This window comes from Ornithorhynchus anatinus, chromosome 13 (assembly GCF_004115215.2).
Source record: "Ornithorhynchus anatinus isolate Pmale09 chromosome 13, mOrnAna1.pri.v4, whole genome shotgun sequence".
Classification (NCBI taxonomy): domain Eukaryota; kingdom Metazoa; phylum Chordata; class Mammalia; order Monotremata; family Ornithorhynchidae; genus Ornithorhynchus; species Ornithorhynchus anatinus.
This window is the reverse complement of record NC_041740.1, coordinates 40977190-40993951: the sequence shown is the minus strand read 5'-3', so window position 1 is coordinate 40993951 and position 16762 is coordinate 40977190. Positions and strand designations below refer to the sequence as shown.

The following is a 16762-nucleotide window of genomic DNA, read 5'->3' as shown; positions in this document are numbered from 1 at the left end:
CCCCACCCCAAAAGCTTCCCTCAGGAGGGACTACTTCGCCCCCCCCATGGGCCTCCTCGGGCGTCGTTGGCGGAAGGAGATGGAGCCGCCCGCTCCGCGGGAGGATCCCCCCCCCCCCCCCCAAAAACACACGGAGGCAGAGATGGAGACCCAGTCGCCCCCCGTTTCTCTTTCCTCTCCGCCCCCTGACGCCCCCCATCTCTGAGGGGAGGGAGGGTCCCGCTTGCCTCGCCCGCCCGAGGCGGAGGGGAGGCGAGGGGGAGGCGAGGGGAGGGGAGGGGGAGGCGAGGGGAGGGGGGCGCGCCCGCCCGCCCGCGCGCTCCCGCGCCCCCGGGCGCGCGCACGCGTCGGGGCGGGGCGGGGCGGGGCGGGTGGGGAGGAGCGCCTGGCCGGGCCTGGCCGCGCCGCCCGCACCCCGTCGAACCGCCGCCGGGACCGGCCGCCCAGGCAGGGAGCAGGGGGTGGGGAGGAGGGGAAGGCGAGGGGCTCCACCATGGTGACGGCCCTGCCCGGCGCCCCCCGCCCCTCCGCGCTGCCCCCGCTCCGCCCCCGCAGCGGATCGCGGTGACGGAAAAATGAGCGAGGAGACGGCGGCTGCTGACCACGAGTGAGTACGAACCCTCCACCCCGCGCCGCACCCCGACCATTTGGGGAGGGGGGCCCGCCCTCCACCCTTCCCTGCCCCTGCACCGTCCCCTTCCCCCCCCCCCCACTCATGGCACGCGCAAACTAATTGGGGGTGGGGGGACCATCCCTATTCCCCCCCCCATTGCACGCGCAAACTAATTGGGGGTGGGGGACCATCCCCCCCATTGCACGCGCAAACTAAATTGGGGGTGGAGGGGCCATCCCTATTCCCCCCCATTGCACGCGCAAACTAATTGGGGGTGGGGGACCATCCCCCCCCGTTGCACACGCAAACTAATTGGGGGTGGGGGGACCATCCCCATCCCCCCCATTGCACGCGCAAACTATTTGGGGGTGGGGGGACCATCCCCATCCCCCCCCCCACTCATTGCACGCGCAAACTATTTGGGGGTGGGGGAACCATCCCCATCCCACCCCTCACTCATTGCACGCGCAAACTAATTGGGGGTGGGGGGCCATCCCCATCCCCCCCTACTCATTGCACACTTTAATTGGGGGTGGGGGGACCCCCCCATCCCCCCCATCATTGCACACGCAAACTAATTAGGGGTGGGGGGGAACCATCCCCACCCCTTCCTACTCATTGCACACGCAAACGAATTATGGGGTGGGGGGGGACCACCCCCATCCCCATCCCCTCCAACCCCCCCACTCATTTCACACGTAAACTAATGGGGGTGTGGGGGGGGGGCCTCCTGCATTCATTCCATGGCATTGATTGAGCGCTTCCTATGGACTAAGCGCTGGGCCTGCAGCCAGAGCGCTCCCTGCTCCGGCCGGGATGAGTCAGTGGCTGTAAATAAGGACCAGCCCCCCCCCAAAGCCCCCTCCACCGCCCCCACCCCCCGGATCCCGGCTCCCATCCCCTCTGGAAGCAGGGGGTGGGATGGGGAGGAGGAGGCCGGGATGGGAGGAATTTGGGCTAAAGGCAAGGGAGCTTCTTCAAGCCTTCTTTTCCAACGTGGATTGAGCCCGTCTGTCAAGCCCTGACGTCCAGAGCGGTGCTCATTCATCCAGTCCTACTTATTGAGCGCTTGCTATGTGCGGAGCACTGGACTGAGCGCTTGGAATGGACAGTTGGGCCCCAGAGACCATCCCTATCCCCCTCCACGGGCTCACGATCTCAACGGGGGAGACAGACGGCCGAAAGAAAGAGAACAAAACAAAAAGACAACGTTATCAAGATAAATAGAATCAAGGGGATGATTTGATTTGTCCAACTCGGGCCTCTTTTAATCCCGGTGCTCTCCAAAAAAATAAATAACCTGGAATTGCCCGTTCCAAGCGCTTAGTGCAGGGCTCTGCCATAGGAAGCGCTCAGTAAATACTACTGAATGAAGTCCCGGTTAAGAATAACAATAATGTTGGTATTGGTTAAGCGCGTACTGTGCTAAGCGCTGGGGTAGATATAGGGTAATCCGGTTGTCCCTCGTGAGGCTCACAGTCTTCATCCCCATTCTACAGACGAGGTAACCGAGGCCCAGAGAAGTGAAGTGACTTGCCCACAGTCACACAGCTGACAAGGGGCAGCGTCGGGATCCGAACCCATGACTCCCAAGCCCGGGCTCTTTCCACTGAGCCTCCCTCTGCTGTCCCCCTTTCCCCTCCCCACAGCGCTTGTGTATATTTGTATAGATTATTATTCTGTTTTATTAATGATGTGTCTATAGCTATGATTGTGTTTATTTTGATGGTATTGAGGCCTGACCCCTTGTCTTGCTGCCCTTCTCCCCCGTTTAGCTCATCGTGGGGCAGGGATGGTCTTTATCTGGGGCCCATTCGTACCTTCCAAGCGCTTAGGCCAATGCTCTGCACACAGGAAGCGCTCAATAAATACGATTGGATGGACGAACGAATGAAGAAGGCCGGGGCGGGTTGCTCAGCCCCGATGTTTTCCAAATGCGATTTATTTTGGGGAGGGGGGTGGTCTGGAGGTCGAAGGGGATGGTGCAGTGGTGGTTTTGCATAGGCGCCGATCCCACATCTGAGCGGGGCAATGTCTTCCCTCTTGGGTGTGTTTTTTCCTGATTTTTTAAAAAAGAGGCTTTGGGGTGGGGGGGGTGCCAGGGTGGGAGATGCATTCCTTTAAATAAATCGCGCATTCCTCGAGATGGGTCGCTTCGACGGGCCCCTTTAAGCCCAGAGAGGCTCCCTTCGAGGCCCGGGTGATCCAGACGAGCTTTAAGAAGCCCCCGGGACCTAAAAAACAAACAAACCAACAACAAAAAAAAAACTAGGCAGAAGCGCCCTCGGAGAGGGTGTAGAAAGGGAGCTTGCTGCAGCCGAGAAGCAGAAGTCGCCGCCATGTTCTCTTCCCTCGTCCCTTTCTCCCTTTTTTTTTTTTGTGAATCGCTCTCATTTGCATAGCCCAATCTCCATTCATAAAAAAATAATAATAATTTAGCTCCCACCACCGCGGGCCTAGGTAAAGGAAGGACCGGGGGAAGGGAAGGAGCCCGCTTTCCGGGCGGTGTGACCTGGAGGAGAAATAAGAGGGAGTTGGAGAGGGTTTGGAGTTTGCTGCCGAGGGGGAAAAGGAAAAAGGAGAGAATCACCACCAACCCACCGGGCCACCCCCGCTCGCTGGCTGTTGACACGCTTATGTGGGAAATATCAGCTCGGGGAGGTGCTGGGAACACGTGATGGGCTCCATTCATAAAATACCTGGCTGGCCATTCACAGAACAGTGCACTGTATACAGCCTGCCTGCCTGCCATCTGCACGGTAAACCTGCATTAAGGGCGACAGAGATGCCCACAGCCCCAGGACTCTGTGCACGCCGTGTACACCGACACCCGGGACTGCATCTGGGTGGGACACTTGGGGCAGAGGCCCCGGAGAACCTGGAAGACCCTCCCTTCCAACCGTGGCTAATTGGACGTTCACTAATTGGACATGTAATTGGTAGGGAGGGGGATTGTCTTGTGGGAAAACATTTAAGGACATATATATATATATCCTTATATATAAGCATTTAGGAAAACATTTGGGTGCACGTATATGCTCGCATTTAATAGCTTGAGGAGGTAGAGTTTGGTAGGAAGGTGGAATATGTCGTCGGAAAACTTTTAAGTGTATATATCCTTGTGTTTATTAGTAATAATAATTATGCTATTTGTTAAGCGCTTACCGTGCGCACAGCACTGTTCTAAGCGCTGGGGGAGATAGAGGGTAATCGGATTGTCCCACGTGGGGATCACGTTTTTAAATCCCCATTTTTACAGTTGAGGTACTTGTGAGGCACAGAGGAAGTGCAGTGACTTGCCCAAGGTCACACAGCAGACAAGTGGCGGAGCCGGAATTAGAACCCACGACCTCTGACTCCCAAGCCCGTGCTCTTTCCACTGAGCCACGCTGCTTCTATACACCCGTGTGTGTATATATCCTTGTGTTTATACACAGATGTGTGTATATAGAAACACATACATATATATTGTACTTTCCAGTACAGATATGGTACCTTCCAAGCGCTTAGTACAGTGCTCTGCATACAGTAAGTGCTCAGTAAATATGATTGAATGAATATGTGTATAGTCTCACTTAATAGTTTGGAGATGTATAGGTGGCACTGAAAATAGGGGGTTTTCCTGGGCTTTACCCACTCCCATGGTCAAGTTAGTGCAGGTTTCCTTTTTATGTCAGTAAGTCGGATGATTAGTATCAATTCAGGGCCGGTCCTGTTGCCTTATTTATTTAATCTTATTTCTGAGTATTCAAGGTATTCCAAATTAAAACATTAGTGTTGCTCTCAAACAGAACTTTATAAGGAAATTGGCATGCTTCTTGATTGTCTGCAAATTTTACCTCTTTTATTAGAGATACTGCCTTCTGTGTCATCTGTATTCTTGGTTGTCTCCGGACTGTGGTTTTTGGGTAGTTATGTAAATGAGGAGCGAGGAACTGTCACTTTCATTCATAAAGTTTAAATGTTTTCTATTTGGTTTTCAGAGGCCTGACATTAGGACTATGGTTTCTTACCAGAGAGTGGGTAGCATGCAGCTCGGCTTTGGAATAGTGTGTTAAAATGATTTCCTTTCTTTTAGGATTTTTATTTTTAAATCAGGATCTCACTCGTACTCTTGTCTTTTTTTAATTTCCTCGTGGTATGGTTTAGGCTATTTGGAGGATGAAAATTTCCTGGCTAACCTGTGTCAGCGTGGAGTATTTTATAGAGCCCTTCTAGGCTTGATGATCATAAAGTTCTCATCTTTCCAGGGTTTAGTTTAAAAAAGAAAAAAAAAAATCAGAACCCCAGTCTTCTGGGTTTCTGTTGGTCTCCTCTAGCGAGAATTGAATCTAACTGTACCAAGGGTCGTAAGAGAAACCTCATCCTACTTCTGTTGCTGTTACATGTCATGGTTGTGTTTTCACAAGAACTGCAGGCCTGACATTTCAAGGGAGAGAAGAGGGAAGAGAAAGGAAATGGGTTGTTGGGAGCGGGTAGGATGGGAGGAGAAAAAATAAGATGGCATTTGTGGTCCGAGACTTAATGGCTTAGAACGAACTATGCCAACAAAGTCACCTTCTGAAGAACAGAGAACTCTGAAAATTCACAGAGCAATCAATCAATCCCCTATATTTATTGTATGCTTGTATGTAGGCAGAGCTTTGTGCTAAGCATTGGGAGAGTATAATACAACAGAGCCAATCCACATGTTCCCTGGCTGCAAGGAGCTTACAGTCTAGACCAGTCCTGAATTTAAGCAGGCTAGACCAGCCATGAATTTTAACTGGGTTTCCTATCAGAAGCCCAAACAGAGTTCCTTATGAAGCTAGGGTGCTGGAAGGAAGATGTGAACTGAACAGGTGACAGGCGAGGGCCTTTAGGAGTCGGATGGTTGGCAAACTCCAGGGTCTGAAACCCCATTTTTCACTTCAGAGAAATTAATTTATTTGGAGTGGACTGACTGAAAATGCCCATTCTTGGAAAACAGTGACCTTCCTGGTGGAGTTGTTGTCTAGAGCAACTGAAGTACTTTCAAAGTGCATATGATGCCTTTAACTTAATATTTTTTTCATGATATTTCAACTTTTTGTGTCAATTTGGTGTTCCAAAATCATGGGGTTTAATAGGCATAGCAGCTGGAAATTTTTACATGTAATTGTGAGATATATTCTAATCTTAGCCAGCAGTTCAAGCCGTGGGTTCTTCTCAACAGAATAGAGATTTGTGTGTGTGTGTGTGTGTGTGTGTGTGTGTGTATATATATTTAATGTGGAATGAGATTATCTAGAGAGGAGAGTTTAGTTTGCCAGTGAAACTTGTGCATATTTAACATACCCTATTACACTTTTTCTTGCACATATCCCCTTCTCCCTCTTGTCCTTTCGTTTAATGTGGCTCTCTTTCCTGCTAGATTGTAAACTCCTTGAGGTGTCTAGTCTACTAAATCTATCTTGTTCTGTCCCAAGTGCTTAGTTCTGTGCTGTACACACAGGAGGCACTCAGTAAAGAGTTCTTTTTGATGGACGGGTCTGAGCTCTGCATTTTTTGCCCACTCAGCCTTCTTCCAATTAGTGGCCACAGGTCAGCCTCCGAAAAGGCACATTTGCTTTCCAGCTGGGATTGTCTACCTGCTTACCAGTGCATCATCGTACTGGTGGGTCGCCTAGTCCATAGAATGGATTGAGAGTCTTCAGCTCACTGCCGCCAATGAAAATCTTCAGTTTCCTGGGCACCTTGAGAATGCTGGTGGCTGCATCACCTTAATAATAGTTGTGGTATTTGTTAAGCACTCATCGTGAACCAAGGATTGCCCTGTGCTCAGGGATAGATGCAGGACAACCAGATACAGTTCCTGTCCCACCTGGGATTCGCAGCCTAAGGATGAGGAAGAAACAGGTATTGAATCCCCATTTGACAGTTGAGGAAACTGAGACACAGAGAAGTTAAGCGACTTGCCCAAAGTCATGCGGCAAGGAAGTAGCAAAGTGAGGATTAGAACCCAGGTCTCCTGGCTTTCTGGCCACTTTCTTTCCATTAGGCCACTGTGCTTCTCTGAAGAACCTTGTTCTCCTGGCTCCCCGCCCGTCCACGCTCCCGTCTTTTTGAAGTCGTTGGCGATCTCGTGCCCCGTCTCCTCGTGCACCCCTCCGGGGAGCATTGGCCCTTCACGTTTGGTCCAGAGGCTCCTGGATGCCCTCCCAAAGAAGTTTGGGGATCCCCCAAGTGTGTGGGGTTGTGGGGGAGGGTTGTCGCAGAGGCTCCTTCCAGACGGTTCTCAAAGCCGAGCCCAGCCCTCATCCGTTGGACCGAACCCCGCCATCGACAAGTCCCGAAGGGGAGAGCCCCTGGGAGGCTCCATCCGCTGCCTGCCGGGGCACCCACGGGACCGAGGGACCGGTTCGAGCCGGACTAGATGGAACTGCCCGCCGGCGAGCAGGAAATGCATTATCCTTGCCTTGCAGGGCTCTGGGGCACGTGTAACCGCCGGCGGGGGAGCCGGGGCGAGGCTGGCCAGCCCCAAGCGCAGGCTGGCATATGCCACCGAAGGGCTTGCGGGGTCCCCCAAACACGCTGCAGCAGCACTCCGGGCTCCCGTGGCACCTGGCGGGCACAGGGGAGCGAGCCATGCCGCGCCGGCCACTGGCACCAGAACCAGCTCCTCCTTGCAGGGTCTCAGCTCCACCACCTCAGCCTGAGCCACCTCCGCCACCCCTGACCGGACAGTGGTTTGTCATTGTGGTGACGGTGCTGCTGACCGCTCGCTCTGGTTCCCCTCTACTTGCCCCGGCTCCAAGGACGGGATGCCCCGTAGCTGAGAGCAACTTGAGGACGGTCGTTGGTATGCCCCTTTGCCTGAGGAGAAGGAAGAGGAGGAATCGGTCAGAGGCCCCTGAGGCCACCGGGCCCTCGGGCTGTGGCAGCGTCGTCTTCGTTCCTTTGAAGATCCCGCTGTTGTGAAACATCCCATTCAACCAGTAATATTTACTGAGCGCTTACTCTGTGCAGAACGCTGTGCCAAGCGCTTGAGAGAGTACAGTATACCCACCTTGCCAGACAAGGACCCACAGCAGTCCTTGGCCTGACACCACCACCAGCCGGTCCTCCCGGGAGCCACGTTCCGCCTGGGTGGGTCGGTCCCGGAGCCAAGGCCGGAACCCCCGGCGGCACCGAAATGAGCCGGATCGCGGGCCTGCCGGTGCCGGGCCCGCGTCACTGGGTTTACTTGGGGTCAGGGAGGTTCCACGGCTCGGGCAGCCGACGTCAGCGTCACGGGAACGGTTGTCTTCCAGATCCCGGTTCCGTCTGCCCACGCCCCCGGAAGATCTCCACGGACCTCCCTCCTCTCCCCCTGACTTTCCTTGAAGACATCCTTGAGCCACTTGAAAGGATCAAAACACCACATCCGGCTCCCCCTGTTTTCTTAAGGGTGACCCAAACCCCAAAGGCCAAAAGTTCCTTCCACTTAGTTAGAATTATACTAATCTCTTTAGCAAAGGATTTAATCATTAAATGCTTGCCTACTTAGGTTAGCAAATAGTCAGATTCTATGGCCGGGGTAAGTGCTCCCTTCCCCTGTATTTACTTCCCATATCCTGTGCAGGGAAATCCCTCTTCTCTTCTGCTCCGCCAAAAACCCAGAATTAAAGAAGGAAGGTTCAAGTTTCCTCGGATTGTGCCTCGGTAAACCCTCCCGCCCTCCTTCCCCCCCAAAACTGTGCTTTCCGCGGGAACGAGCGGTGGGAGGAATGTAGAACTGCTTACCGGATTTGTGTTGCGTCAGGCAGCCGTTCAAGTCGGATTCAGCTTTTAGGAGTAGAGGGCCTAAGGGAAGTTATACTATAGGCATGGAGGAAAAAAAAAAAGACTGTAAACAATTGAATGGATTATCTTACATAGTTATTTTCTTTCTCGGAACGAAGGTGTGCATGTATAGCTGGTTGTACAGTCAGTTGAATTATTTCAATTTCCGTCTTTGTCAGTGTTTTGGTTTTTTTTTTCCATTCATCTTCCCGGTTAGAGTGTAGGCTTCTCTGGTGGTCAGGGAATGTGTCTCGTGCTTCTGTTGCACTTCAAGTGTTCAGTACAGAGCTCTGTACGCAGTGGGCGCTCAGTAAATGCTGTTTCCCAGCTTCCTGCCGTGGACCGTTGACTGGTACTGTCCTCTGCGGACTCCTAAGAGCAAGAATCACCCCAGCCTGCATTTGGAAAATCTGAGTAAGGCTGTGGGCTTAAAGAGCTTCTGAACCAATGTGCCAGATTGATGACAAGTCCTTCCTTGGCACGCGCTGCCCGAGGCCCCTCTAAACGAACCCCAAATAGGTCGCCTCATTTCAGGGTCGAGGTGAGTTAAAACACTGGCGGTTGAACAGCTTTGTTTCAAACCCATAGCATCGGGAACGTGTCGGAGGTGCGGGTTCTCGGAAATGATGATACGAAAAGCACGGTGCTTTTCGAGAAGGAACATAGGCTCTGTAGGGTGGCAGCTTCTTGCTTTCGGGACCCGTTGGGTGGCATTTTCTCCCTTTCTCGATGTGGGCGAAGGCTGAGAATGGATTGTTGTATTGTGCTCTCCCAAGCGCCTCGTACACTGCTCTGCACACAGTAAGCGCTCAGTAAATACGATAGACTAACCCACTAACCGAGACTCCCTCCTCTTCCCTTATCCATATTAATGTCAGTCTCCCCCTGTAGACTTTAAGCTCTCTATGGGCAGGAAACGTGGCCGCTAATTCTCTTGTACTGTACTCTCCCAGGCACTTAGAACAGTGCTCTGCACATAGTCAGCACTCGTAAATACCATCGATTGATTGATAGCCTTTCCCAACGCCGTTTGTAACGAGCCCCAAGAAGTTTGTGTTGAGACCCCACTCTTTAGCATCCTCAAAATTCTGTAATAGTGGAAATGGAGCGTGCTGGGATGATGGCGTGCCTGTTAGCATAGACAGTCATGCTTTTGTAGTAAGGGAAGACCTCTCAGACAAAAACGTAAGCAGCCACAATGATGGTTTTACAGCGACTCCCCAACCCCCAGTTTCGTTCAGGGAGCCCCACGAGGACACACTGCTGTTTTGTGCCCTCCCGGGCGCCCAGCACAGAGTGCATTGCCCTCCGGGGACTCAATAATGATCTTCCCGTTACAGGCCAAATGTCAGCTGAACCAGGCGGGTGGTTAGTGTGGGAAGAAATGCACAGGAAAAGGAAATAAAAAGCCATCAGCCTTCCGGCAAGTTCTCTGAAGTGAGAGATTCCCAGCAACGAGGGAAGTTGGTCGTGGCCCCGCAGCCCCAAGGGATAAAGGAGCACTGAAATATGGCGAGGAAAACCATTCTCCTCCGAGAGAGGTGACTGGTCCGGGCCCAGCCAGCTAGGTGCTCGTTGGAGGCTGGTCTGGGCCTCTGCTGGCATCTGCCCTGGTTGCCCGGGTACCAGACTAGGGGACTTTGCCACCTCAGGCTGAAGCCGCAGGGGTCGAGGCCTGGGCATTTCGACATCCACGGAGAGGCTGTTGGGACGGGACCGGAAATAAGGGAGGCTAAAGACGAGGTAGGGGTTTGGGTTCGGCGAAGCGGGAGCAGGAGCCAAGCCATTGTGAGGGAGGAGGAGGAGGCTCGGCCGTCAGGAGCCCCCCCCCCGCCCCGTCCCCTCCTCTCCTGCATTTGTTTCCAGCCCCGTGGCCTGAATCCTCGAGTGCTTCTCTAGAAATGGTGAAATTGGAGACTTCAGGAAACCAGGCCTCTTTCCTTGGATCGATCAATGTTATTTATTGAGCAGATATTGGACTCGGAGCTCTCAAGGAGCAATTTTTTTTTTAAACTCTGGCGATATTTTCAAAGAAGATCACTTCCAGTGCTGAGTGGGATTTCCTGTAATGGATTTCTATTTTCTGCTTTCTGTTTTGCTTATGTTGGTAGTATCGAGGTGGAGGGGGGCAGGAGCGGTCGGGGAGTTCCTGCGGAGCAAAGGTTCTCTCTCTCCAGACCACCCCGTCCCCTCTCACCCCCACCTTTTGGAAATTGAAAAACCATCTAGGTAGGTGTAGGACCCTTTTCGAACTCCTGAGGCCTAGTTTTTGGCAGGTGTCAATAATCGGTTTCCGCAGTCAGGTAGCCGGGGTGTTAGTCACCGAGTAGCTCTGGCACCAGTAAAGGGTTTGGGAAGGATGGAGCTTGAGCAATCAATTGTATTTATTGAAGGTTTACTGTGTGCAGAGCACTGTACTAAGCACTTGGGATAGTAGAACCTAACAGGATTGGTGGACACATTCCCTGTCCCTAAAGAGCTTACAGACCAGTGGGTCAGCAGCGCTCAGTATGCTGACCAGAGTTGATTGCTTGCCCACATGCTAATAGTTAAAGGACATTTACTCACGCATTGGAGGGTTCAAGGCGGGGGACTTCATTCTGGAAGACTCTTTAGTTGAAATGTCACCTCAAGGCGTTCTCCATTAAGCTGATTTAGGGGGTTCTTTAGGCGAAGGCTTCTGGGCGATTCTTCCACATGCTTTAGAGCAACCGGGTGACTAAATTTATTATGTTTCAAGGGCCAGTTTTTCCCACTCATGCTTGGAAAACACCCAGGTTTTGCCTGGGTGATATCGGTGAACTTCTCTTTCTCCGTCTTCTCCTTTCTGGGATTCTCCCTTCCTCTTTAGCCCCCATCACTTCTCTGTTTCACGTTATCCCCCCTCCCCCAACGGGCCCTTTGGAGCCCTGTGGTGTCCCAGCTTCAGCGCCAACATTGAACGGGAGGAACGGACATGGTCAGTTCCCAAGGGTGCGGGGCAGGGCCTGTACTCCCCAGGGGCTTGGTCCGGGCCACTAAGGCCGGGCTCTTGCCACCCTTCCCCCCGACCCCCTCATCCTTGTTTTTGTCACCCGGTGCTTGGCTCGTGAGGGATGGGAAGAAAGAGCCCAGGCCTGGGAGTCAGAGGACCTGGGTTTTAATCCCGGCTCCTCCACCCGCCTGCGGTGTGACTTTGGGCAAATCACTTCACTTCTCTGGGGCTCAGTTTACTCATCTGTAGAACGGGGGTTCAATACCGATTCTCCCACCACTTAGAATGTGAGCCCCACGTGGGAGGGAGATCTTCCGTCTCCCCCAGCGCTTAGTATAGTGCTTGGCACATAGGACTCACAGATGGCACCAGGTGGCACAGGCCCAGTACCCAGTTCCCGTGTCTGATTCCCCAAGGATCCAGTTCTGGCCCCCCCGCCCCCACCCGTAGCCACCACTGTGGAGTCTGAGACCAGAGACTCTCCGAGCCTCCCCCGGAGCCTCAGCAGCAGGAGGGACTTACCCTGCTACCCTTCCAACACCTCCCCCATTCCCCAACCTGGGACTTCTGCCCAAGCTTCTCCTTGGGCAAACACCTCCTTCAGCCGGCGGTCCCTCCAGTAGAAAATCCCACTCACCTCGCCCCATTCGCCGATGACACAGCCTCAGGTTGTGGACTCGTCCTTTACTCAGTCTGGGAGTGTGTGTGTACACGCCCACTTGAAAAGATGTTTCACCCCATCGTCGTGGATCTGAGCCTTCAGGGGTGATGGGCGGTGTGCGACTAGCGGGTAAATTTGTCTGAGAAGGGTAGCGGGCAAATAGCTGTCCTGCCTCATTTTCACAGTTCTGTAGGCGAGGACTCCACAAAGCCACCTAAAATGCTGGGTACCCCTGGCCTGGTGTCCAGGGTTTTGTGAGTCACTGTGGCCCTTTTCCAGTAAAAACCAACACGGCCCAATCAATCAATCACGTTTATCGAGCTCCTACTGTATGCGGAGCCTGGAATAAGTGCTTGGGAGAGTACAATATGACAGCACAGCAGAGCTGGTCGACACATTCCCTACCTACAATGAGCTTACAGTCTAGAGGGGGAGATAGGCATGAATATAAATAATTACAGAGGTGTACGGAAGCGCTGTGGGGCTGAGGGAGGGGTGAAAAAAGGGAGCAAATCAGGGCAACGGAGAAGGGAGTGGAAGAAGAGGAAATGAGGGCTTAGGGCCCAGTGGAAAAAGCGTAGGACGGCAAGCCAGGAGACCTGGGGTCGATCCCAGCTCTGCCTCTGGCCTGCTGGGTAGCTTTGGAAGAGTTATTGAACCTCTCTGGGCCTCAATTTCCTCATGTATACAGTGGGAGTAAGATAAATTGTGTAGCTGCGGTGGTTCTCTCCACGCCATCATTTTAGTCGCTTGTTTTATTTAGAAGTTTTCATTTTTCCATGAATGGCTGGCATTTTAACTGCGTGTTTCGATCAACATAAAGGCTGAAATGTAGCGTAATGACTCTTTGTGATGAATGATTTGGACCCTGGGAAAGCTCCCGGACTGAGATAATCATAATAATAAATGCACTATTCATTAAGCGCTTACTGTGTGCCAAGCACTGGGGCAGCTTTGAGATGACTGAGTCGGACACACTCCCTGCCCCACATGGGGCTCACAGTCTAAGTAGGAGGGAGAACGGGTATCGAGTTCCCATTTTACAGGTGAGGAAACTGAGGCACAAAGGTGTGAAATGACTTGCCAGGGGTCACAGAGCAGACCAGCGGTGGAGCCAGAATTAGAACCAGGTCCTCTGGCTCCCAGGCCCGGAATCTTTGTACTAGGCCCCGTTGCTCCTCGAGATGCATAATTGTGGCCTCGGGAATGACAGGAGGGCAGATCCAGCCCCGGTTCCAGCCAGCCAATCAGCAAATATCTCCTGAGCCCCCCGGGGGGCTAGGTACTGTACTAAGGCAGTTGGGCGCTCCACCTGTAGCAAGATGCTCCCACCCTGCTGCCCTCAAGGAGCTTCCATTCTGATGGGGGAGGCAGCTCGTTCTCGATGTCAATGAGAGGCATCGGGTCCTTGGAGAAGATCGGCCCCGGGATTAGAACCCGTGGCTCTGCGGGACATCCTCCACTATTAGAAGCGTTCGGTACAGTGCCCTGCTAGCGAGGCGCTAAGCTCCTTGGAAGCGGGGATCATGCCTTCTAACTATCGAACTCTCCCAAGCGTCCAGTACAGTGGCCTGCTCGCTAGGCACTCGGCCAATACTGTTGGAGGCAGGGGTCACATCTCCCAGGTAACTGTGTTGTACTCTCCTAAGAGGTCAGTACAGTGCCCTGCACGCGGTAAGCATTCAGAGTCAGTGCTGTCGATGGGCTGATTGAAAACTTGGAAGCTGGTGGCCCGGGCTCTGAGATCGGGACCGGGGAGGGGAAACCCTATGGCCACAGAAAATGCCCAATGGGGAAGTGGTATTTGTTGACCGCTTACTATGTGTCAGGCACTGTACTAAGCAACTTTCGTTCTTCGAAAAATCCCCCCCCCCCGCTACCTGGAGGGCAGAGTAAAGGCAGTCGTTATTCAACCGGACCTTGTTGACAGGGATAGCTCCTTCGACGCTGGACTCTAGGCTTTCTGAAAATAAACATATTTTATTCTCTCTTCGCAGGTTTGGTGTGTTGCTTGGTGTAGGGCAGAGTGCAATGTGCGGTTTTTTGTTTTTGTATTGCCTTCCTGAGCACTAGTCGGAGACTCCCCCCCAATCTGTACTGTAAAGGGAGATAATTTGGAGGCAAGAAGAGGTTGGGACCAAATTGTTATGGCTGTTTAGGTTTTCGAGAGAATTTGAGCATTCGGGAAATGAAGCTGTGAGGAGGGGATCGAAGAAAAGGGGAGGCAGCACGGCCTAGGGGAAAGAGCCTTGGGACTGGGAGTTAGGAGACCTAAATTCTAGTCCCTGGGCTGCTGGGTGACCTTGGGCAAGCCATTTATCCTCTGAGCTTCAGTTCCCCATTTGCAGTAGAGCTGGTAATGATAATTATCGTGGTATTTGTCAAGTGCTTACTATTACTTGAAGCAGCGTGACTCAGTGGAAAGAATATGGGCTTGGGAGACAGAGGACGTGGGTTCTAATCCCCGCTCTGCCATTTGTCTGCTGCTGTGTGATTTTGGGCAAGCCACTTAACTTCTCTGTGCCTCAGTTACCTCATCTGTAAAATGGGGATTAAGACTGTGAGCTCCACGTGGGACAACCTGATTACCTCATACCCAGTGCTTAGAACAGTGCCCGGCACATCGTAAGCACTTAACAAGTACCATAATTTATTATTTATTATTATGTGTCAAGCACTGTATTAAGCACTGGGTTAGCTACAAGATGATCAGGTCCCACGTGGGGCTCACAATCTAAGTAGGAGGGGAGAACAGGTATTGAGTCCCCATTTTGCAGATGGGGGAACTGGGGCCCAGAGAAGTCAAGCGACTTGCCCAGGATCATACAGCTGACGTGGCGGAGCCAGGATCGGAACCCAGGTCCTCTGGCTCCCAGGCCCGAGCTCTTTCCATTAGGCCCCGCTGCTTCTAATGGGGATAAGATTCCTTGTCTCCTTACTTGTGGGACAGGCACAAGGGAGTCTGGTTATAGAACATCTACCCCAGCCCTTAGCCCAGAACACTTAAATCCAATTATTAAAAATAAATAAATGTAAATAAATCTCCACCCACAGTATTAACAGGTCAACCGCTTGTCTCGGCCCATCTCTTTTTGGAGTCTTATGCACTTCATTTTTCTTACTGAAAGGGTCACGTTTAATTGTTTTGAAGCAGTCGACCTTGGAGCCGGTGAAATCTAAGCATTTATCTCTCCTCTCTGCCTTGGTATTTGAAAGCCGCCGGATCGAGCAGTTCCTGGCAAAACCCAGCGTGTCCTAACTGCCAATTTTTGCACCTGAACCATTTCCTTGGAATACCAAAACTTGGCCAATGCTAAGGGGGATTTTCACTGGAGCGGTGTAGGATCGAAGACCGGTAGACGCAGTGAAAAAGAAAGAAGCCCACGTTGGAAGGGTTTGTGGTGTCGTTGCTGTGCGCGTCAGGGATGTCCCCTGCAGAGTGAAAGGGCTGGTGGGTGAAACGTGAACTCGCCAGTAATAAACTTGTGGTATTGGAAGCGGGTGGGTGAGTGTCTTCCCCTGATGGTTTTTGCTCGACCGTTTGGCATTTCAGGGCAGGGCGTGCCGCTGAGCAGCGCTGGAACATCAAGAAAGGGCATTCAAGGGTTCGTTCAGTCGGTCGATTGTACTTACTGAGCGTTTACTGTATGCAGAGCACTGTGCTAAGAGCTTGGGAGTGAACAGTATAACAGATGCATTCCCTGCTCACAGTGAGCCTACAGCCTAGAGGGAGAGACAGACAATAATGCGAATAAATAAAATTATAGATATGTTCATAAGTGAGGTGGGCCTTGGGGGTGGGGAGGGAATGATGGGGGAAATGCCTTCATTCAGTTGTATTTATTGAGCACTTACTGGGCGCAGAGCAGTGTACTAAGAACTTGGGAAAGTACGATACAGCGGTGAAGAGAGAATCCCTGCCCACACCGAGCTCACAGTCTAGAGGAATGGAAATGGGGGTTCGGAGGGGCAGTGGAGGATGCAGTCGCCTCTACCCCCCTCCACTTCTCCATTCGGTCTGAGCGCTCAGCAGACCCGCTGACACTAGATAAGGACCGCTGACCTGCAGCTCCGGAAGCAGTAATCGAGGCGTGATTAAAGTCTGAGCAGGGTGACCGTAAGGGAGGTAGACACCCGGCTCCGCCTTCAACACTGATTGGGAAGAGAAGCTCCGGCTTGGCTTGGATTTCCCATCAATAATGGCATTTGATAAGCGCTTACTATGTATCAAGCACTGCTCTAAGCGCTGGGGTAGTTACAAGTTAATCAGGTCGGACACACTCCCTGTCCTCCGTGGGGTTCACAATTTGAGGAGGGAGACCTTGTGTTTCAGAGGAGGAAACTGAGGCGCAGAGGTGAAGTGACTTACCCAAGATCCTACAGTAAACGAGTGGTGGTGCTGGAACTAGAATCCAGGTCCTCCGACTCCCAGGCCCGGGAGCTTTCCAGTAGGCCATGCCGTTTCTCATATTCTGTCTATCACAGTCTGTCGGTACTGTCTACTGAGCACCTACTAAGAGCTGCAAAGCACTGGGCTAAGAGCTTAGGAGAGGGAAACAGTAGATTCCACCCCGTCCTAAAGGAATTAAGTCTACTGCGTGCGGAGCACTGTACTAAGCACCTGCGAGAGTAGAGTAGTTAGGTGTGATTCCCACTTTTAAGGAGTTCACAGGCTAGTTGGAGAGACAGACACTAATTGCAGATAGAGAGAAGGCAGAAAAGAGGGTATGAA

At 52.4% G+C, this 16762-nt stretch overlaps 1 protein-coding gene across 1 annotated transcript in view; it reads left to right on the top strand.

The window, feature by feature from the left end:
* Positions 1–421: 421 nt before the first annotated feature.
* Positions 422–16762, top strand: part of SPRED1 (sprouty related EVH1 domain containing 1) — a 51684-nt gene continuing 35343 nt past the window's right edge. Inside the window, exon 1 of the mRNA XM_029078031.2 lies at positions 422–607. Coding sequence (XP_028933864.1) covers positions 576–607 — 32 coding nt within the window. The 5' untranslated portion in view covers positions 422–575. The remainder of the gene's footprint in view (positions 608–16762) is intronic.